Genomic DNA, 22,650 nt, shown 5'->3' with positions numbered 1-22,650 from the left:
TGGCCCAAGTTAACTTCCTGGAACTTAAGACTTTAAACACTGTCAAGCGTAAAGTACTCCTGGAAAAAGTTCTGGGGTTGTGCTGTTGTTGTTGTTTTTAGGAAACAGGCCTAGCATCATAATCCAGTGTCAGATCCCTGTCTTAGCATAGCTTTGTCCCAGAGGCAACAGGGGAACACTGGATCCAGAAGGTAGAAGGATGCTCTAATCTGTGGCCCCTGAGCCCAGCCCCCACGGAAAGACTGCCTTAGGCCATGTCTCCCTTTGTTTACTAAGATCTCTTACTTTTGGAATAAAAAGCAGAAGACCATTTCTACCCATAAAGCAACACTGAGTGGAGTAGGGTTTGGGTTGGCAGCCACTCAGAGGACACTAACCAGACACAACCAACTGGTTTTCCGGGCCATCTTCCACACCCTCAATGAACAACTGCCAAGGTGCCAGCCAGCGTTCAGGTAGGAGGGAATCAAGGGATTTTCCAGTTGAACATTGGGCACTTTAAAGCCCAATGAGTAACTTTTCAAAGTAAGCCGTGCATTAAATCTGTTCTAACTATATCTGACTTAAGAAATTTCAGAGCGATGGCTCATCTTTAAAGACAAGACAAAACCTGAAATCTCTTAAAAGATTTTAATCTAAAAATAATTATCAACTAATAAGTGTTTTCTACTTTATAGCCATTGTGTTAAAAATTGACTCCGGAAGAATTGCAGAATCTTAAAACCTGGTAAAAGTTTGATGAGGAGCAAGCCCCAAAGAGTTTCAAATAGGAAAACAAAACAAAACAAAACAAAAAACAAACAAAAAAACCCAACATGATTTCCCAGAGCAAACCTGACAGATACCATAATAAACAAATCATCAAAATTCATTATCAGCAACCATGGGATTAGCAGCAGCACGAAGCTCCTGAGGTAATGGAAAAGAAAAGGCACAAGAAAGCACTAACATAAAACAACTAGACCAGCCGGGTGGTGGCAGCACACGCCTTTAATCCCAGCACTTGGGAAGCAGAGGCAGGCAGATCTCTGTGAGTTCGAGGCCAGCCTTGTCTACAAAGCCAGTCTAGGACGGTCAAAGCTACACAGAGAAACACTGTCTCGAAAAGCCAGCCAACCAACCAACCAACAACAACAAAAAACCAAAACAACAGCAACAACTAGGGTACTCTGTAAAAATGGCCAGGTCACAAAAGACTGAGAAACTCTTTCAGACAATGAAAATGCCACAAGTTTTTGTTTGTTTGTTTGTGGTTATGTTTTTTTAAAGAATTAGATTGAAAAAAGAATGCTATAAGAGACAGCATTGGGACAATGAGAGAAAGCTGAACTGCAAGTTAGAAGAACTCTTTTTAAGTTTTCTTGTTGACAAATCCCGTGGTTCTGTCAGAGACTGTCTTTGTGCTCAAGAAATACATGCCAAAGGACTCGAGGGGTTCAGTCTGTGATGTGTGCAACTTACTCTCAGATGGCTCAGCAACTCTGTGTGTGTATTTAGGGGGGAGGAGAAAGAGAGAGAGAGAGAGAGAGAGAACAAAAGAGCACACACATGTGAGTAAGTGCTGAGTCTAAAGGAAAGCTTTGTTTTGGGGTTAAGAAGGAATGCTATAATTGTTAAGAAACATTACTAGCGAAATGAATAAAATATTTTAAAAAGTTCAAAATGCTTAGAAATACTTAAACCTGAACCAATTGAAAGAACAGAAGCAAAACAGCAGTACCACCCAGGTGGGGAGATGGGGGGATGAGGGGTGGGGCATGGGGTTGTTTGTCAACAGTGTGTGTGGTGCAAATTCCTTGTTAACCTCAGAGGAGTCCATCAGTCTCGTCCTTGGCCACAGGAGTCACACCATGTTTCGAAGGAAAGAATACAAACACAGAAAACATGACTCGCTACCACTAAGGGAAAGGAGTGGACCCAGCTTAACCCAGGCTAATCCAAACTGGGTGAGTCACTTCCCTCCCACCCCAGGAAAAAGGAGCATCTCTTGTTACCTGAAGGAATCTGCCTACATCATACCCAAGTGATGCAGTAGGTCAAGGGAACCCACAGGCCCTGTTCTCATTGCTTCACCAACACTTCTGAACCTCCAAGTTCAAAGTCGGTGTGCAGAGACACTCTCGGCTCTTCATGCTCGACAGGACTGGGACCCTGGATATAAGTCAGCTCAAACAAGAGATTCCTATATAGTGTGTACATTTGCCCTCTAACCTTTGCTTTTCATTGGCTCTTTGGTTTTAATGGTAGTCTTTACCCTTGGCCCAAAGCCTTTGAAGGCCCTCAGGTTCAGAACGGCAGCCTTTTGGTAAAGCGGCGTTCACTCCTAGATGCTGCCGCCTCTGCCAGCAGCACACACGTGGCTGGATTAGGCCGAGCGGGCTGTAAAGCACACACACACTCGCCCAGCGTGTGCTTCTCATTCCTAAAATACTTCACTCCTAAACCACTTCTCTGCCTCTCCTGGCACAAACCAGGACAAGTGGCTCTGGGCCAGAGGAAGTGTCTGCTTAGAGACGAGGACTTTCTTTAAATCTCTTTACCTGGGGGGTGGGGGGGTGGGTGGGGGGGAGAATCATACATCGAACATTCTAGCAGGATTACAATGGAATAAGGCAGAAAAGGGACAGCATATAGATAAAGACATCTGTTTTTTAAGTTGTCTAAAAGAAACACTGAACATATATGAGAAGAAAAATTACAGAGTCTAGGTTAGAACAAGAAAACAAAAATAGTCCTTGAACAGGAATGGTTCATGTGTGTATGCCAGCCTCTGGCACACACATCACATGTTTGTTTTGAAGTGGCATACCCAAATGAGGTATGCGAGGGGAGGACCTCCAAAAATCATTGCTTTAGTCAGAATTTATTTTATTTTTGTACTTGGTTCCTTCTTGTATTTCCTCCTCTATTAAAAGATGAAAACTTATCCCTGTTGACTTACCTGCCCTTTCTCTTAGTTCCAGGTGTTTATTTGAGGCTCCCTCCCAACCAGCTATGCAAAATTAATAACCCTGCTGAAAAGCCGCATCTCCAGCTGGACTGCGAAGCCCACTTTGGTAGGTGCAACCACACAGACGATGCTAAAGATCGTCCCATCCAGCCCCCACCCTGACGCCTTCCTGGACGCTCAGACCCGGGCAGAAGGAGAATGACTTACTTTCTTTCCACCTCTGGTGTTGACACGGCGCTGCAGAAGCCTAGGGACTCCTAGAAGAGAGAGAAGGTTCTCGGTGTCAGCATGGGCGAGTGGAGTCTGATTGCTACAGAGTATCACTTAAAAGGAAGGGCAGAAGCAAAACTAAAGGATGAAAGTGGCTGTGCTTACTTCGATCTGGGACCGCAGCTGAAGTGACGTGGGGCTGGCATCGGGTTTCTCCTAAAAGAGAACAGATGCAGCTTTAATGAGAGTCCCAAACGTGGCACGCACAGAAAGATAAATAGATGTGTAAGAGGAGATGGGAGGATTTGGGGAATGCTCCGCTGTATGGTGGGAGGAGATGGAGGAGATAAACGGTGTTCTGGAAAACCTGAAGTGCTTTTCAAATGGAAGTGCAGGTCTACTAGAACTGAACTGTTTCCCAAACTTCATCTCTATACATTGCTCACGGTTCTACTACACACAAGCACCAATCGACTAAAGGGACAGTTTCTGGTGAAAAGGGTCTCTGGTTACACTGATCACTGACCATTGGCTTTACTGCAGCTGTTGAAGTTAATTTTTTTAAATAACAGTGCAGTCCCAGACTGATTATTTTACATTTGTCTATATTTGTTGGGGGAGGGGGGCCGCACTGGTGTCCCGGCAAGCATGTGGAGGTCAGAGGTCATCTTGTAGGAGTCAATTCACACCTTCCACCATGGGGGCTCCCAGGATTAAAGTCAGGATGCCAGGTTTGGTAGCAAGTGCTCTTACCTGCTGGGACAGCCATCTTGGCAGCTCCCAAGCTGATTTTGAAATTCTAAATGTATTCAAAGGATTCAGTAATGTAAGGCTTCTTGTAAATGTGTGTTAGAAAGCTGGAACACCTGTAACACCAGCACTTGGGGAGGCAGAGGCAGGTGGATCGCTGTGAGTTTGAGGCCAGCCTCGTCTACAAAGTGAGTCCAGGACAACCAGGGCGACACAGAGAAACTCTGTCTTGAAAAACCAAGAAAAAAAAAAATATGGGAAGACTAGCTGGATATTATTTCAGCCTTTAAAAATAATCACCATATATAATACAAATGAACTGGCCTGCTTGAAAATTTATAAGAGCTCTCAGCTTGCAGGAGATGGATGATGTAAAAATGCAGGACGCTACGAGTTTATTGAGGAACATTAAATCACAAGGACAGAGGAATCCATTTTAGAGATAAAAACCATGTCCTATAACACCCTCAGTTTATAGTAAAGGGTGTGTTTCCCTTTTGTAAAACAAAAAGGAGAGAGAAATGAGTTTCATGGGATGCAAACAATGGGCTGAGATGAGCTTTGGTGGTTTAAGTGCAAAAACGAAGGAAACATTTGGATGTAATTATAAGAAGACAAAAGCCATCCACGGAACAGAGCCACACACTGGTGTGTTTGCTTTTTGTTTTGTTTTTAAAAGACTAATTCCAAGTCAACACATGTGTAAGCAAAGGTCTTATCCAAGGCAGGTCCACTAAGGGGCAGCTCCGAGGCACACACTTAGAAGCTGCTTCTGCCAAAAACCATTGACCATTCACCTGGGCCACCATTACCAAATGGCTGACACTTCTGCCTTCATCGTACACCTGTCTGTCCCCTTTACTTCAGCAGTAGGGCATAAAGTTAGGTCATTGTCCTAAACCTGTAGTCACCTTGTATTCTTAGAACAGATGAGGACAATTATCCATAATGGAGAGGCCACACCCTAGAGTAGGAGTGTTCATCTTTCAGGGACTAGTTCCTGTCTCTTCTGTCACGACACTCAAACATCTTCAGACCACCCTCCCAGAACTGAGGCAGTGGCCAAGAAGTGACCGGGGCTGCCCACCTATGCAGACCTCTAATCTCCCCAAAGCAAATGTCAGTACCCTAAAGATGGATTTGGGAGTCACGGGACCCTTATCTGTTCTACCCAATGTGGCTACACTGATTAACATTTCTCTGTTTGCTTTTTAAGACATATTGAGATGAGACTAACCTACTGAGACTGCTGGAGCCAGATTCTTGCCCTAAAACTCCAGTTACTGTTAGAACACACACACATACTTGCTTTTAGAAAAATATATTTGAACCTTTGATTTGTAAGAAAACCTGAGTTCTTAGCAAACCTCAGCCCCCTGCAGCTAAGAGAGACCAACTGGGCAGCACTGGCATTTTGAAACTATCTTTTCAAGGTCACTCAGAAGGTGGACTAAGGGCACTGGAAAGCTCTCTCTTCTCCCACCTTTATCTGTTCCTCCTCCTCCTAACACGGCCACGTCGAATCAACCTCCTGTGGGATCATGACCTCTACAGTTAGCACGCTGCAGATAAACAGCTGAGCCTAGTGTGTCAGAGTTGCCAGAATGCAAGTTCTCAGACTATGCTTACGCAAAACTCCAGTACTCACCCCCAGCGAACTTGTTGTAAGCTGATGGACACACATGACAGAAGCAGTCTATAGCGTAAACTACAGAATGACTTCAACGTCTTCAACAATCATATTGCGGTAGCTCTAACCACGGTTATAGTCTTCAGGGCTACATTTTGAATTTAGGAGCTATTGTGTTCACCTCAGCGAACATCTAGGGAGTGGACAGGTCACAGCCATGTCCAGAGATGCGTCCTCATGGGCGTCTGGTTCCCAAGTTTAGTATGGGTCATGATTAGCACAATCACAAACCACCACCAGAGAAGCTCTGAGGAAGGAGAAAGGCAGCACAGAAATAAGGGCAGTTCCAAGGAGAGCTAGAGATGTAAAGATGTAGCAGGAATCAGAGTCCAAGAGCAGCCTGTCACCATCAGCGTGCTTTCTCATGGGATACAGAGGTGGGTTCTGGGAACCCGCTGCTCAGCACTGCATGTGGTGGGTGGTGCTGTCCTGCAAACATTGAAACCAGAAGGAGGGTGGGCTGCACACTATGCGGGCTTGTTTTGTTTTTGCCACAAGGAAAACAACGAATGTGCCAGAATTGAGTAAAGCTGAGAAGACAATTGTGTTTAAACAGCCTGAATGAGGAAAAAAAACGTCTTAACGGCTGTTCACTCAGCCCATTGCTTATGAAGCCTCATAGAACTCCACTGCCCTTAAGGATCTGGTTTTGGTGTGTGTGTGTGTGTGTGTGTGTGTGTGTGTGTGTGTGTGTGTGTGTGTGTGTGTGTGTGTGTTATATTTAAAGTTATATATGTTTAAAAACAATGGATGATGATGATGACGCCAACGATGACGACAGGAGGAGTGTGAGTGTTTCACACAAAGTGTTTGTGGAGGGGAAAGCACAACTTTGGCAACAGGTTCTCGCCTTTTCCTGTGGGTTCCAGGGATTGTAGCCAGGCTACCAGGTTCTCACTGGAAGCACTCTACCCACTAAGCCATATTCCCAGCCCATCCTCTTGGATTTTTATTCTAGCCATTTGTCCATAATATATTTCTGCAACAAACCTGACACGTTACTTTTTTACAAGGTAGTGTTGCTCACAGTGTTTCTAACATGTCAGAGCTATGTTCAAAGTCCAACTGGTCCTGTGTAGATCCTGGTGCAGTCAGCATCCCTGGTGCCTACAGCTCTATCTGGAAACCAGATACTTAAGCTTTGGAAAGAATACTTGGAGAACTTTCAAGTTTAAAGTGCATTTTTGTAAGCGAAAAATACTATTTGCAAATACACACAGCCCAAGACAAAACCAGTTGCTTGCCAAAAATCAACAGCTACGCACGTACGTACTTCCACCTGCTTGTCTAGGTGTGCACGTGTATACATGTACAGCACATGGGTCAAATGTAATGCTGAGGCATTGACCATAAATGAATATATTTCGTTCTAATGTGTCCTAGCCTTCAATACTATACACCAGACCACAAACCCATCTGAGGGCAGAAATAAGGTCCTGGAAAATAGCTTTCATGCCCTGTCCCTCTCTCCAGCTGTTTCCGAGTTCTTGTGGAAATTCACATTTCTCTGTCCCTTTTTGCTGCCAAATGAACTTTCCAGCTGGAAAGGCAGGAGGGATAAAACACTGTGCTGTTCCAAGACAGAAGGGAAGAACAGCAAACACCCACCAGCGTGGCTCAGGGCCGACTCCGCCTCCTCCACAAGGGCCACAGGAAGGAGGTGGAAAAACCAGGCTCCACGGCTCACTCGGTGCGACACGAGGGAAATGCAGACCGCCACGTGCTCTTGCTGGTATGCTGGCTTCACACAGGGAGCCCAGGAGCTGATAGTGGTAAACTCAGTGGGTAAGAGCGCTTGTGGCCGAGCCTGACAACCTGAGTCCAGTCCCTGAGACCCTCATGGTAGTCGGAGAGAACCAACTCCTCAAGTTGTCTCCTGACAGCTCCCTGAGTGCCGTCTGTATGCTCACGCACACACATACACAGACATAAAAACTGTAATAGACCTGTTCACATGGACAAGCTCTGCGTAATTTGGGCATGGTAGTGCACGCCTGTAATCCCAGCACTTGGGAGGCAGAGGTAGGCGGATCTCTGTGAGTTTGAGGCCAGCCTTGTCTACAAAGTGAGTCCAGGACACCCAAGGCTACACAGAGAAACCCTGTCTTGAAAAACCAAACCAACAAACAAAGAAGCTTTGCATATGAAGACTTAAATACAACTACTCCTGACTCTCAGGTTTAGTAAGTCTACAAGATGATATGCAGTGTCAACACCTGGCCTTCATACCCACATGTGTGAGCAAACACACACACACACACACACACACACACACACACACACACACACACGCACATTAAGGTAAAGGAGAGTAACTGAAGACAACACCCAACATCGTCTTCTGGCCTCCATATGCACACACATGCAGGAATGCCTGCATGTACACATGTGCACACATACAAACATTTGAGTGTGGACACACACACACACACACACACACACACACACAAGGTAAAGGAGAGTAACTGAAAAAAACAGCCAACATTGTTTTCTGACCTCCACATGCACACACATGCAGGAATACCTGCATGTACACTTGTGTACACATACAAACATATGGATGCAAACACACAAACATGCACACACACACACGTACATCTGAGGGAAAACAACCCATAACTAGCTGTTATATTAGTTAAGAAAGAAAATCAAATTTAAAACAAAACAAAAAAACAAAAACCCAGAGTCTCAGGAGGTTGAGACAAATGTCAAACTTTAGCCCATGGCAAACTTTTTATAATACACGCTTGCAAGATCGGATTTATAATGGAAACAGGCAGGGAAGGCTCCAATGTAATATACATAAATGATATGTTTCTGTTCTTGTGTGGTGATTTTCTTCCCTCCTGAGCATTAATCTTTGAATGACTTACTCTATAAATTATTGAACTTAGTTCAAAAGCAAATGAAATTTAAAATACCCATTTATTGAATGGCAAAAGTGCCGTGTTGAAATTACTATGATTTATCTGTTTCTTTAACGATTCCTGTAGCAAACTTACTTCATTGCTCAAAATTATTACCTGGATGCATGGTTTACTCTGGTCTAAACATAAATCTACTCTCACTGCGCAGCAGCAGCCATTTGTCAAGGTCTTGTTCGTGCCTTCACAGCCACGAGGCCAACGTTTCGCTCTCCAACCCTAAACTCTCTGTTGTACTAACTGATACAGTGGGGAAGGAAGGAGGGTAGCACCATATAACCAGGACAGAGGTCGCCCACCCAGCCCAAACCCAAACTCCCCACTGCGTTACGCATGTTTGCCCATGCGGCAGCCCAGACAGGAAGCAGAGGTAGGCTCTGTCAGGACAATCCGCAATCCTACGGCTTGTTAATGGGTGGTCAATCTTTGTCTGTGTGACTGGATTTGAAATGACCTAGGAGACACAACTCGGGGTATGTCTTTGAGGATACTTACAGAGAGGTTTAACTAAGTGTCCTGAATGGGCTGGGGGTCTCCTGCTTGATAAAGTCGGGGGAGGGGTGCAGGAGGCAGCTGGGCACTCTCATTTCTCAGTCAATAGATAACAGTATAGAGGTCTCCCGTTCCCCTGCCATGCCTCCTGTCATGCCTCCTGTCATGGTAGACCGTATCACCTCTTAACGTCCGTCCACCCTTACTTTTTTTTTGTTGTTGTTGCTGTTGTAGTTTGTGTTTGATCTTTTCCTACAGACTCATGTGTTTGAACATTTGGCCCCCAGCTGGTGGTGCACTTTGGGAAGGTTGTGGCACATTTAGGAGGGGGTGAAGTATGTCACTGGGGCCAGGCCCCACCTCCTGTTTGCTCTCGGCTTCCAGCCTGCTGGATGGGATGACCTCTCAGCACTGCTTTCAGCCCATCATTGCCATGATGCACTCCGTCTTCTCTGGAAGTGTCAGCCAAAATTAGCCCTTTCTCTCGTAAGTTGCTTTGGTCAGAGTATTTATCACAAAACTGAGAAAGTAACTAAGACAGTCAGGTAGTTAGTTGATCAAAGTGGTGGGGGAAAGTAACTATTATAACATATGTGACGTTCACTGAGCATCAGTAACTGTGGGTACCACTCAGCCAGGGCATTGCTGCTCCACCAGGGAGAGAGATTCTTGTCCGAAAACCCTACTTCACTACATTGCCTAGAGGAAGTCTGTCTGTGTCTATGTCTGTGTTTGTCTGTCTGTCTCTCTGCCTGCCTGCCTGTCTGTCTGTCTCTCTGCTTGTCTGTCTGTCTGAATATGTATGTGCCTGTCTGTCTGTCTGTCTCTCTGCCTGTCTGTCTGTCTGTCTGTCTGTCTGTCTCTCTCTCTCTCTCTCTCTCTCTCTCTCTCTCTGTGTGTGTGTGTGTGTGTGTGTGTGTGTGTGTGTGTGTGTGTGTGTGTGTTTGTAGTTCACTAGAAGAATCCATGTTTAGCACATGTAAGGCCCAGGGTTCTAGCCCCAGCACTGTGAAAACACAAAACAAAAATGACACACTTTCCACCTAAGGGATATGCCACATATGCTAACAGACTAAATGGCTCAATATATGAAGACTGCTTGAGCTGGGGAGATGGCTCCACTGGAGACGCACTTGCCGTGAAAACATGAGGTCAGAGGTTTGCATCCCTAGCACCCAAGTTAAAGGCCCAGCATGGCAGTGTGAATCTGTAAATCCAGCCCTGGGGAGAGGAAGGGCGCAGGATCCTAGGGCATGCTGGTTGCTGGTCAGCTAGTCTAGCCAATCACTGAAGTCCTGGTTCGGTGAGAGACCCTGTCTCAAAATCTAAGATAGAAGGCATTAGAAGTCACGGAAGGAGAATCTAGACATTGATTTCTGCTCACACACATGTGTACTCCTATACACACACATGGGGGGAGGGTGATAAATCAATAAAAAAAATTACTTCAGGTATGAAATAGGCTCATGATGTTAAAAAATGAATCACAGCAATAAAGATATGAAAATATGCATGTATAAATACTCACAGAAAATTCAATACTGGCTGATAAATATATTTCTGTCAGTAAGAAGTCCACAGATATATCTGAGTTAGAAGGGCAAGCAGGAACCTTAAATGTAACTTTTATTCCCTTTTTAAGCAATTCTGATTTTTCCCCTTGCAGTGTGTATATTCTATTTTTCCAACCATAAAGCAAAACATTTTATCTATTAAAATTATGTGTTATTCTTTTCAGCAATCTCATGTTGCATCTGGTTCAAAGTACATACACACATGTACACTCTGCTAGAATCTCCTATCGTTGACCCAGACCTAACAGATCCATGCCACTGTTGGTAAGATTTTTTTTTAAATTCCATTGGTTATATGAAAACTAATTTCTTCTCTACAGTTCTTTGTGAAACATTTGTCATTTAAGGATGCAGGTTTGGTGGCAATCAGCCCTATGGAGATAGAAACAGGAGCGTCAGAAGTTCCAGGTAAAAAAAAAGAAGAAGTACAAGGTAATTCTCAGCTACATGGGGTCCCGTCTTATCCGCCCCTCAAAAACGAACACACACCTCATCTTATGTTATTTATCTTTATTGTTATGATGGTGATGATGTACACAGTGTTCTGCCTGCATGTACACCTACGGACCAGAAGAGGGCATCAGATCACATTATGGATGGTTGTGAGCCACCACGTGGTTGCTGGGAATTGAACTCAGGACCTCTGGAAGAACAGTCAGTGCTCTTAACCTCTGAGCCATCTCTCCAGCCCCTATCTTATGTTATTTGTATTGTACTGTATAATTTAAAATTCTGAAACAAAAACAAGATTTTCCTCAGAATTTTGCCTTTCTCTCCCTTTTCCTTTGATGGTCTTGTCCACTTCCCGCCCCCTCCCCGTGTGTGTGTGTCTGTGTGTGTGTGTAAGAACCATGTTCTCATCTCTTCCCAGTCACCTAAACAGTACAGAAAACTGTGATACATGTGACATGAACAGAAAATATGCATGGAAGCCGTCCACTGTGACAATATTCCCTACCAGACAGCACTTCCCCACCCCCCAGGCAAAGCAAACAAAGAAACTCTCCACAAAAGCACTAACAGGAAACATATTCAGACATGGCGGCCAAGGGCAGAACCCACATGGTCTTTTCCTAGGTCCACAGCACAACAGATAAAAGCAGGGGGCAGTCTCAAAACCCTGAGTAATACACCTGGAAAACAGGATGGGGAGGCTGGCCCTGTCCTAAACACCACTGTGGCCATTTAAAAAGGAAGGCAACACAGGGAGGATCATAGTTAGAGAGCCAAAGTGCTGAGGGCTTTGCACGATATAAACAGATTTGGTGTTCTAGTGTTACTGTTAAGGTTTTGGGGTGTGTGTGTGTGTGTGTGTGTGTGTCTTCACATGCACTCATGTGTGCACAGAGGTGGGTGTCCACACAGGCCAGAAGAGGACATCAGATCCCCTGGAGCTGAAGCTACCTGACATGGTGCTGGGAACCAAGCTCTGGTCTTCTACAAGAGCCGTGCTCTTAACTGCTGGCCCACTTCTCCAGCCCCCTCTGGGTTTCGGTTTTTAAAGACCTAACTTCCAAAGCGATGAAAAATCACTTCCAGGCCAGACATAGTTTCCCCCATGGATCTTTAAAACAATGTATGCAAATCAAAGCATTCACACTTGACCTTTTCATTCATTCTATACAACCTGACAAGGAGGATCCTGGGAGAGTACCCACCTTCGCCACAAAGCTCAAGCTAGGACCAGAAAACATAAACTTTAGAGGTTAAACCTTGTTGTTGTTATTGTTGTTATTGCTGCTGCTGTTGGAGACAAGGTTTACTATGTAGCCTTGGCTGCCTTGGACTCGCTCTGTAGACCAGGCTGGCCTCAAAGTCACAGTGATCCACCTGCTTCTGCCTCCCAAGTGCTGGGATTACAGGTGTGCGCTACCATAAACCTTAAACAGAGTTGCTCTGAAGGCTCTTCTTTGAATATGCCAAATTTCCCTCACCACACAGATGCCCTGAAGCAGTCATGAAAATGCCTATTGTACTAAAGAGAAAATGTGGTCTTGCCATAAATTATGGACAGAGCAATAATAAGTCAACCTCCTCAAATGTTGCCAAAAGTGTTCTAGAGCTGCGCCCTATGAGAAGTGCAGAGAACGGGAAAGGAGGAATCGCCAGGCACCTCACAGTGGTGAGCAAAGACAGGTCCTGACTGGAAGTTCGAGATTAAAGTGTATTTTTGACAGAACTTGGAGAAAACTAAAAGCTTCACCTTGTCCCTGGGCCTCCTTGGACCCCTGGGGACCGGGTCAGTGTTGGGGTTCATCTGGTGTACTACATATGCTTCAGATACTGATTTCTGTGCCCCAAGATCTGGTTGCAGTCCGGATGTGGGGCACTGCCACATTCAGTGATCAATGTTGCGCATACTTTGCTCCCCCAATTATCTCTGGTAGGTCAATACAGTTGCTGAGAGCCTACAGCTAGGTCAGAGAGGACAAAAGGCAGGACTTCTCAGTCTGAATGTCTCAGGGAAGGACCAAGGAGGAAAGGGGGAGAGGGAGAAGAAAGAAAAAGTAGGAAAAGGATGTCTCCACGAGGAGTGACCTGATGGAACAGAAGCAGCCCATGCAGAACCGATACGGCAAGTAACCCAGAACACGTGGCACATGGCAAGACTGGCTTAGACAGGCTAAAATAGATCATCATCTGCCAAGTTATAAAGCCTAAAGCTTATTAATAAGTTTAATAGGTCTCTGTGTGATGTAGTTGGAAGCTAGAATGGGTGATTAGAAAACGCCCCCAAATTATATCCTATCTTTTCAGGTCCGGTCCTCCCATGTCGGGGTACAATCACACTCTCCTGCCAACAAGGCTGCCAGGGTACTTATGTTTAGTTATTCACCACTGTCTCAAGATCTAACAAAGTACCTGTGATGATTAAGTACCTAATAAAAATTAGTTGAATGAACAAATGAAGAAAAAGTATTAAAATATAGAAAGGGGGTCGGCGTGGAGACATCATGGTGCAGAAAGCCAGTGTGCCGAGCATAGTAATTATCAGTGAAAATTCATAAATCGATTTAGAGTTGAGTAATGAGGTGTTCACACTGTAGATTTTATTCATAATGCATGAAAAAGGCAGTATGCTGAAGCTGCAAAGCAAAACAATGGCAGGAACACACTCATGGAGAGCAGACGCCACACCGTGTGCTATAAATATCTTCTACCACATGTGCCCGGAGTTTTGCGAGGGATCACAAGCAGCCATTTGTCCTTACTTATCCTGAGATCACCATGGGGCACCAGAAAGGAGGGCATTGCCAACAAAAGCACAGAACTGATATACTGAGGAACCACTCTTAAATAATTTCAATCAAATGCTACATGTAAAAAAAAAGAAAGAAAGAAAGAAAGAAAGAAAAAATATTAAAGTGATTGCTTTCTGTGCTGAGCCATTACTCTAATTACAGAAAGAATGGCCACGAAGGCCTGTGGGGTGGCTGGCTCTGTGTACCCCACAAGCCCCACATACTATGTAAACACCCACAGAGGATTTTCCTTCTCATCTTGCACCTGCCTCCCCCTGAGAACACCCACTGGATCTGCACCCACAAATCAAGCCTGTTTCAGGCTGGATGGACAACCCTGAACAAGTCTTTCTGTTAAAGACTTGATCCCCAGGCTATGGCTACTGGGAGGTGGCTATTTTGTTTTGTTTTGTTTTGTTTTGTTGGTGTAGACTAGGAAGTATATGACTAGATTAATACTCTCTATTCAATCACTTCTTTCCCTTAGCCACTTTCAATGCCCCAAAGTTTAATTAACAGAACAGGCGGAATTTTTAGGGAGTGGAACCTACAGAGACATCATGGTGGTGTGAATGGAAAATGGAAAAGGCTGGGCTGGAGAGATGGCTCAGAGGTTAAGAGCACCGTCTGCTCTTCCAAAGATCCTGAGTTCAAGTCCCAGCAACCACATAGTGGCTCACAACCATCTGTAATGAGAGCTGGTGCCCTCTTCCAGCGTGCAGGTGTACATCTAGACACAACATTGTATACTAGATAGATAGATAGAAAGATAGATAGATAGATAGATAGATAGATCTTAAATGAAAAAGAAAAGTGGAAAAAGTTCCCCAGAGTCTTGGGCATTTGAACATTTGGTCTCCAGTGAGTGGCGCTGTTTGGTGAGGTGTGGCCTTCTGGAGGAAGTATGTCACACTCTGAGTTTTCACAGCTTGTACCATTCCCAGTGAGCGTTATTTCTCCCTCTGCTTTGTGCTTGCAGTGTAAGCTATGCTCCTTGTGCTCACCGCCATGCCTGCCACTTGTTGCCATGCTGTCCTGTGGTGACCAACTCTGATTCCTCTAGAACCACAAGCCAAAATAACCCCCTAGTCTATAGATTGCCTAGATCATAAGTGTTTTATCACAGTAACAGAAAAGTAGCTAAGTAACATCATCAGCTCACTGTGGGCATGCCATACCCACATATGGGGTAGACTCACTTTTCCGATCCATTCTCCTGTCTTGAGGATCCCAACTAGCTGTAGTCAAAACTCTCCAGCAGACCTCGCCAAAGTGTGGGTCAGTCTCCACTTTGTGTTCATTCCTGCAGGTGGGGCAATAACTAACTGACTTTGGGCTTTTGGTCAGAAGAAGTTCAAAGGTAAAGCGCTCACCTCGCCTGGGCGATTCCCTGGGTTCTACCACCACAAAACAAGATGGACAGGAGGATAGCCAATTTTGTCTGGCAAAAGCTAGAAGGTTGCAAAGCATGATGTTAAAACTAACTTTGTAATTACTTAAGACCCAAAAGAATTTCTGGCAAAGGTGCCTTCTCTCTTCAGACAGCCCCCACACCCCACCACCACCAAAGAAACTGTCCTGAACCAGTGACAGGCAAGCAGGGGCTCCTTTTCTGCAAGCCGCAGAGGGGCCCCGCCACCTGTCAGAGGGCACACAGTTAATTGGGTGACACTTGTGAAGGGCTTTGCGACATGAAGCACATATGTCATCCGGGATCTCACACATGGCGCGCCACGCGGCAGAATCCACGGGCTATTTTTAAACCCTACCAGTTGAGCAGGACTTCCAAGTGCCTCTCCTTCTGCAGCTCACTGTAAATTCATTAGTCGTCAAATTGAGAGAGGGTACCTCAAAAAATGCTCATGATTATGGGGTGGTGCTGAAAAGAATACAGAGGATATGTACTACCACTGCCCCGGCACCCCCCCCCCCAAAAAAAAAAGCCTCAGGAAGTTACACTCCATGCCAAACTTTGGAGAAAGCTGCAGAGCGCTTGCTCTGTTTTGTGTGTTCTTTTGAAAACAAGCCATTCCAGAGGAGATCAGGGAAGAGACCATAGATGTCCCTTACAGATACCCAGCGACTCACAACACGTGTGGCCATCCCAGGACATGCTCAAGAGGCTTCGGGGATGGCTCCCACAAGAACAAAAGCAACTTCTCTGTAGCCTGGCTGTCCTCCCTGGGGCAGTAAGGCCAAGTGTCTCAGAGGGCGTGGGTTCAGATGTGGTACCACGTTTACCTACCAAACCATAATTACACAAAAGCTTCTCTGGCTTCAGGAAGAATCAAGGGTTTATTTTTAATTAATGAGAGTAGGTCCCTAATTCCCTCTTTCAAAGCGCTTCCTCTTGCTAGAGGGAATCCTGTGAATTAGTGTGGGGAGATTTAATGAATTGCCTGCGGGTTAGAGGCTTGAGGGTAATCTCCCCTGCCCTCCCCGCTCTAGAACGACATTTGTCCCATGACAGAGCCACCGATAGCTGCCAACATTCTACCTGGCATCTCTTTTAATGCAGCAGCATGCTGGCTCAGGGTCCTCTGTCCTGTCGGCTCTCTGAAGATTATCGTCATTTTTTTCAGTTCTTGAAGTCTCCAGGGCAAGTGCTAGCACGCTCCCAGACCCTTTTGGATTTATCTTGTACTGTCTAGTCTCTCAGATAGCACTTCAAGCACACACGGTTCTCTGTCAAACCTCGGTCACGACTCACCTTGAACTTCAACTGTTTTCGGGGAAACAGCTTTGTGTGGTATTTTATTTAATGAAACTCATTCAAGTTTTTGCTTAATGGGTCTTGTTCTCTACCTCAGATATGTGACAAAGGATAGGGACCTTTTGGAGAAAAGCCTGTGTCGAGCAAGGGTCTGAGAAGTCAGGCTGGTCCCTAGAGCTTGCAGTTTCACAGAAGAGAGGGAAGCCATGTGAGAACAAGTACCCAGGTCCCTTCAGACTTGTAGTTCTCAACCCGTGGATCACAAGCCACTTGCGACCAGAACAGCCCCTTTGCAAGGGTCACCTAAGATCATGCGAAAACACAGATATGATATTTACACTATGATTCATAACAGTAGCAAAATCAGTTATGGTTGGGGTCACCACAACATGAGGGGCTGCATTAAAGGGTTGAGGCATTAGGAAGGTCAAGAACGACGGCTCTAGAATGATCTAGACAACCTAGGCACATGAGACTACCATTGACTAAAATCATTACCTGACCTCTTGAGCTGCCAAGCACACACTAGTAGAAGCACAAACCCAAGAATTCTAAACTCATCTGCCAGTGGAAGCCCAACATATCTGTCATCATAAAAATAAGAAAACATGGGGCTGGAGTGATGGCTCGCCAGTTAAGAATATTTTATGTTTTTCCATAGGTCCCAAGTTTGGTTCCCAGCACTCACATAGCAGCTCACAATAGCCTATAATTCCAGTTCCTGAGAGTCTGGAGCATTTTCTAACTTCTTCAGGCTCATGTTGGATCTACATACATACATTCAGTACACACACACACACACACACACACACACACACACACACACAAATTTAAAAATAAGTAAATCTTTGGAAAAATAAGAAAACCGTTTCTAAGCCAGGCACATTGACAAATGTTGGTAGTCCCAGAAATTTGGGAGTCTGAGAGAGGATCACTGGTTGATCTCAGTCCAAAGCCAAGCTAGGAAGACCATTACCGTCTCACCCAGGTTACTCTTAATAAGTCAATAGTGGTACATCCACTGCGTAGGCACAACCTGTCTCTGTGCTCAGTCAGTACCGATAGAGACTCCTTCGGTCTTGTAATGGTTAATACTGACTGTCAACTTGGCAGGAGTTAGACTCACTGCAGACATGGTCTCTGGGCATATCTAGAGAGATTATCCAGATCAGGGAAGGTTACCTCAAATGAGGGTCATGCCATCCCATGAGTTGGGGGTCATCTATCTATCTACCTATCTATCTATCTATCTATCTATCTATCTATCTATCTATCTATCTATCTATCTCACTCTCTCTCTGCCTCCTATTGTCATCCCTTCCCCACCACAATGGATGGTATTCTTTCAAACTGTAAGCAAAATTAACCCTTTTCTCCCTCAAGTGCTTCTTATCAGATATTTTATTTCAACAAATGTACCATTGTACCCCTGCACTTAGTGCATTGATGGCTCCTGGGAGCATACATATCTGGGCTGCAGGCCAGGTCAAAGATTAATTTTTAAAGCTCATTTCTCACAATTATCATTAATACCTTCAAAGTGAGAGTTATGTCTTACCTCCTCTTCCTCCTCCTCTTCTTCCCCCCTCCCCCCACCCCTATCCACCTGCCCCACCCCTATCCCCCCTCCCCACCCGCTGCCATTGAGACAGGGCCCCAATGTGTAGCCCAGCCTAACATGAACCTTGTATACTTCCTGTCTCGGCCTCTCCACTGCTGAGATTAGAGTCATATACCAGCACATCCAGCTTTTCTCCCTTTCCTAGCAGAACCGGAGTCTTGAGACACTGAGTCAGCAAATCACCTCATTTCACTAGGAGGCAGCAAGGCCGGGATTTCTACCCCATGTGCCTGCCTGCTGAGTTCACTCCAAGCCTCTGGCCTACTATCATAGAATGACCTGCACTCACTTCCCACTCTGCCGCAATATCCACCTGATTATGCATACGATAAAATTCTGGAAGCTCTTCTCTTTGTATACTTTCTGACTGGGCCTTATGGTCTGATGTTTAGCATGCCTGCAATCTACTGGTTTAGTGCTTCTTCTATGTCCTTAGGTAACTCTTTTCAGTAGATGTACAGCCCAAAGGACAGCAATACTCTATGCGGGCTCGCTTACACCTGCTCTACATACAAATGCCAAAACCCTGACCAAAGGGGAGTCCCAGGAGCCATCCAAGCCTGGAAGATGCTAGGGACGTGGTTTTGAGTGGTGAGTGTGCCAGGCTAAGTGTCCCATCCTGAGCTACAATGCCAGTTCCACGTACTTTGCACTCTCCGGCGTAGGAAGGTCCCAACTCGAACTGTTTACACATAGACCATGCAAAGGGAAGCAATTTGCCACATTTCTTATTTCTCTTTATTTTCTTCTAATCTCTCATTACCATGCTTTTCCTTTCTTCTCTCTAACATGTAGACAGGTTCAACTTTCCCCTTATAAAGGAAAACAGGGCCTAGAGAAGCATGAAAGATGGAGGAAGGAAGGAAGGAAGGAAGGAAGGAAGGAAGGAAGGAAGGAAGGAAGGAAGGTGGGTCGGTGGGTGGCTGATTCTCAACTCACTCATTGCTTTCATCAAAGCCAAAGCTCAAACTTCTTGAACAAATATCCCATACCCACTGCCTACCAGTTCTCTCTTGTTGATCATCTATGACCACGCATCAGGTTAGATGCCCAGGGCTCAACCATGTGAAGCATACACTGTACCTCCCAGCATCGGCGTGCCCCCCAATCCAGTCCATTGTCACTGAGGTTCCTCTCACAAAGTGCTTCTGTCTCCCATGGCCTGCTTTCATGTCATCTGCTTAGGCGTCCTCCATGACTGAAGCAACAACCTTGCTCCTTCCTTCAAATTATCCAAAGGCACTTTTGCTGATTCTAGCTACCCTAGAACTGGGTCCTCACATCATTTTCCTCATCGAAAACCTTCCCGTGTCCCCTCTTAGAAACAGGATGTGAGGGTATGATGGACACACCTGTAATCCTGGCACTTAGGAGGCTGAGAGGGAAGTAGCTCGAGTTTGGGGCCACCCTGGGCTACATAGTGAGGTCCTATCTCACAATTAATGGAACAGCTCCAATTTTATTGGAGTGATAAGAAATCACAGACTCACGCCAGGTGATGGTAGTGCATGCCTTTAATCCCAGCACTGGAAAGGCAGAGGCGGGTGGATTGCTGTGAGTTCAAGGCCAGCCTGGTCTACAAAGTGAGTCCAGGACAGCCAAGACTACATAAAGAAACCCTGTCTCAGGGGTTGGGGAGGGTTGGGGCGGGGTTGGAGAGATGGCTCAGAGGTTAAGAGCACTGACTGCTCTCCAAAGGTCCTGAGTTCAGTTCCCAGCAACCACATGGTGGCTCACAACCATCTATAATGAGATCTGGTGCCCTCTTCTGGCATACATGCAGGCAAAAAACACCGTATGCTTAATAAATAAATAAATCTTTAACAAACAAACAAAGAAATCACAGACTCAAGATTCAAAGGCTAGATGTTTCCCTCCTGTCTCTGATTTTCATTACTAAAACCACAGCAATATTCTGACACACTGGGTTGTTTTCCTTTAAAACACAGCTTTCTTTTTTTTTCCTTCAACCGTAATAAGCTTCCTGTTATCCATCCCTTACATCTGTTTAAGGGGAGTACCCTTGCTTTGAGAAGTATTCATTAGTAACTGAAGTAGCCCTGGTACAAATTCCACGTTTCAAAGCCAAACACCACACGTTTCCTTGTGTCTTTTTATATCAGTATTGAGGAAGTTCTTCTTTGTTTCTGGAAGCATTTGGTGAAGCTGTGATGTACTCAAGAATTCTGACTTCAAGATACCAGAGTGTGCCAGGCATTGTGGTACAGGCCCGTAATCCTCGTGCTCTGAAGGTGGAGGAAGGAAGCTAAATGCTTGGCCACATAGTGAGTTTGAGGTCAGCCTAGGATGTAGGAGACCCTTTCTCAAAAAAGAAAGGAGCTAACTCCTAAAAGTTCAAAAGGCTTTTAGCTAGTTACTTTTGTACTGTTTTGGTTTAAGACACGGTCTCTATATATAGTGTTGGAACTCACTATTTAGACCAGGCTTTGAACTCACAGGAATCCTCCTGCCTCTGCTCCTGAATTAGTGCAATTAAGGTGTGCACCACCATACTGAGCCTGCCTACCTACCTACCTACCTTCCTTCCTTCCTTCCTTCCTTCTTTCCTTTTTGTTTTTGAGGACAGGGTTTCTCTATGTAGCCCTGGCTATCTTGAAATACTCTAAGTAGATCAGGCTGTCCTTGAACTCACAGAGATTCACTTGCCTCTATCTTCCAAGTGCTGGGGTTTAAGGCAAGCTCCACTATGCCTAGCTAAAGGGAAATTATTTTTATATCATGCAGCCTAAGATACAGGTTGAGCATTCAATTCATGTTGAGTGGCTGCAACTGCATAACATTGATTCCAAAAATTTAGCGCCCTGCTATTTCATGTAGATTCTTTGTGTAGGAGAAACTTTTATATTACATTTCTGTTAGTCCCCAGGGTAATCAGTAAGTACTCAATCAATATTTGGTGACTGACTGACTGAATGGCCAGATAATGCCTGTGGATAGAATTGGTCGAACTGCTTAAATGAGAAAATCCTCACGTGGGAGACCATCACTCTTATAACTGCCCACAGATTTGCAAGCAAGCCTTACAGGGCACCTCGGGGTAATGTGTGGCACTTGGGTGTGTTTGTTAGTGAGGTCTTCTTTATGCCCCACCTTAGGCAGAACACTTGTGAAGCAATATGGCTGCTTGCCACCTTATAAAACGAGCTTCACTTAATGCGGCTTGTTACTTTAAGGGCAACCTTGTAATTAAGGCTATCCTATAGACAAAAATGTAATGCTGGTAATTATGGGTCCTGGCTTTACAGGAAGGAAGGTGACCCTTGCATCAAAAGGCCCAATTCTGACAGCTTTAAGAACATCTGCTCCAGATTACTCTTCCTCCATCGTGATTTGGGCATGGAATCCTTAAATGTGAGCGCTGCAAAGCACTGCTTCCAAGATCTTGTTTTTGTTTTTTCTTTCTTATAAACAAACCCATGAGTACTTCAGTGGTTTCTTACTGTGGGTCCTCCCAAGGACTACAAGTATCTACAAGACACCCTCAAAATTTCACCACCCTGAGTTCCATTGCCCTAAGTGTGTTTACAGGCCCTGGATGACGAACACCACGGACATTCCCACAGGCAGCATGTGTTTACGTGTCAAGCAAAGAGTGTTCCCTTACGGTACGTGGTAAAAATCAGCTCTCATAGTGACCAAACATTTGACAGACACCTCAGCACTGCCTCCAGCAGTTTAACTTTATTACAAACACGTGGAAGCTTCTGTTATTTGGCTTTAAATACAATTGTAGTGTTGAAGTGACTTGGTTTAAAAACCCTTATATAGCCCATTGGTGCCAAAATAGCTCTCTCCTCCTCCTTCATTACTAGAAGCAGCAGCCTGTGAGCATTCTACTTTAAAGAAAGCAGACCGAATTTCTGCCATGAACTCTGCCATGAAACTTCTAGGCTCAGTGTTTGTGTCCACAGAGCACCCCTGGTTGTGACTCTCTATAACTGGGTCTCCAGTTGGCGTATGCCAACAAGTCAGCTTTCGACACAAGGGACTGAGACACATGACCCAAAGAACACAGGGCTGTGACTCAACACTAGCCACACCAGGGCTTAGAGTGTGAGACAAGAAAATGAATAGTAAATAACAATGTGCAAGGCAGAAGAGCAGACAGCGTGATACACGTACAATAAAAATGCCATGGGCAAGGAGAAAGAGATGTATCGCTCCTCCTGGAGAAACAGGAGGAGGAAGTGGCATTGTCGGGGCAGCTTGGAATGACAAGACAAGGACGATCGATGGTGATCTACAGGAAGAGGAGTCCTGGACGGGAGTCTGGGATTCTTCAAAACAAAGCATTTGGGCTAGGGAGGTGGCTCAGTGGGTCAAGTGCTTGCAAGCAGTGTAGAGACCTCAGGTCAAATTCTTGGAGCTTATATAAAGCCAGTGTGATAGTGAGCATCTATAATCCAAGCGCTCCTAACGGGAAACGGGGTGACAGAGGGAAGATCCGCAAAAGCTCATGGGCC

At 45.2% G+C, this 22,650-nt stretch overlaps 1 protein-coding gene and 1 non-coding gene across 6 annotated transcripts in view; both read right to left on the bottom strand.

The window, feature by feature from the left end:
• Sash1 (SAM and SH3 domain containing 1) overlaps positions 1-22,650 on the bottom strand; it is a 350,942-nt gene that overhangs the window by 86,847 nt on the left and 241,445 nt on the right. For all 5 annotated transcript variants that reach the window (XM_051164247.1, XM_051164248.1, XM_051164245.1 and 2 more), the window contains exons 3-4: positions 3,326-3,376; positions 3,158-3,207 (exon numbers count right to left, since the gene is read on the bottom strand). In XM_051164247.1, coding sequence (XP_051020204.1) covers positions 3,158-3,207; positions 3,326-3,376 — 101 coding nt within the window. The remainder of the gene's footprint in view (positions 1-3,157; positions 3,208-3,325; positions 3,377-22,650) is intronic.
• Positions 14,256-14,371, bottom strand: LOC127205458 (small nucleolar RNA SNORA36 family). The gene has a single exon (XR_007832665.1). It is a non-coding gene; the product is annotated as a small nucleolar RNA SNORA36 family (small nucleolar RNA).

This window comes from Acomys russatus, chromosome 21 (assembly GCF_903995435.1).
Source record: "Acomys russatus chromosome 21, mAcoRus1.1, whole genome shotgun sequence".
In the NCBI taxonomy this organism is placed as follows: Eukaryota; Metazoa; Chordata; class Mammalia; order Rodentia; family Muridae; genus Acomys; species Acomys russatus.
This window is presented reverse-complemented; position numbering and strand designations above follow the sequence as displayed.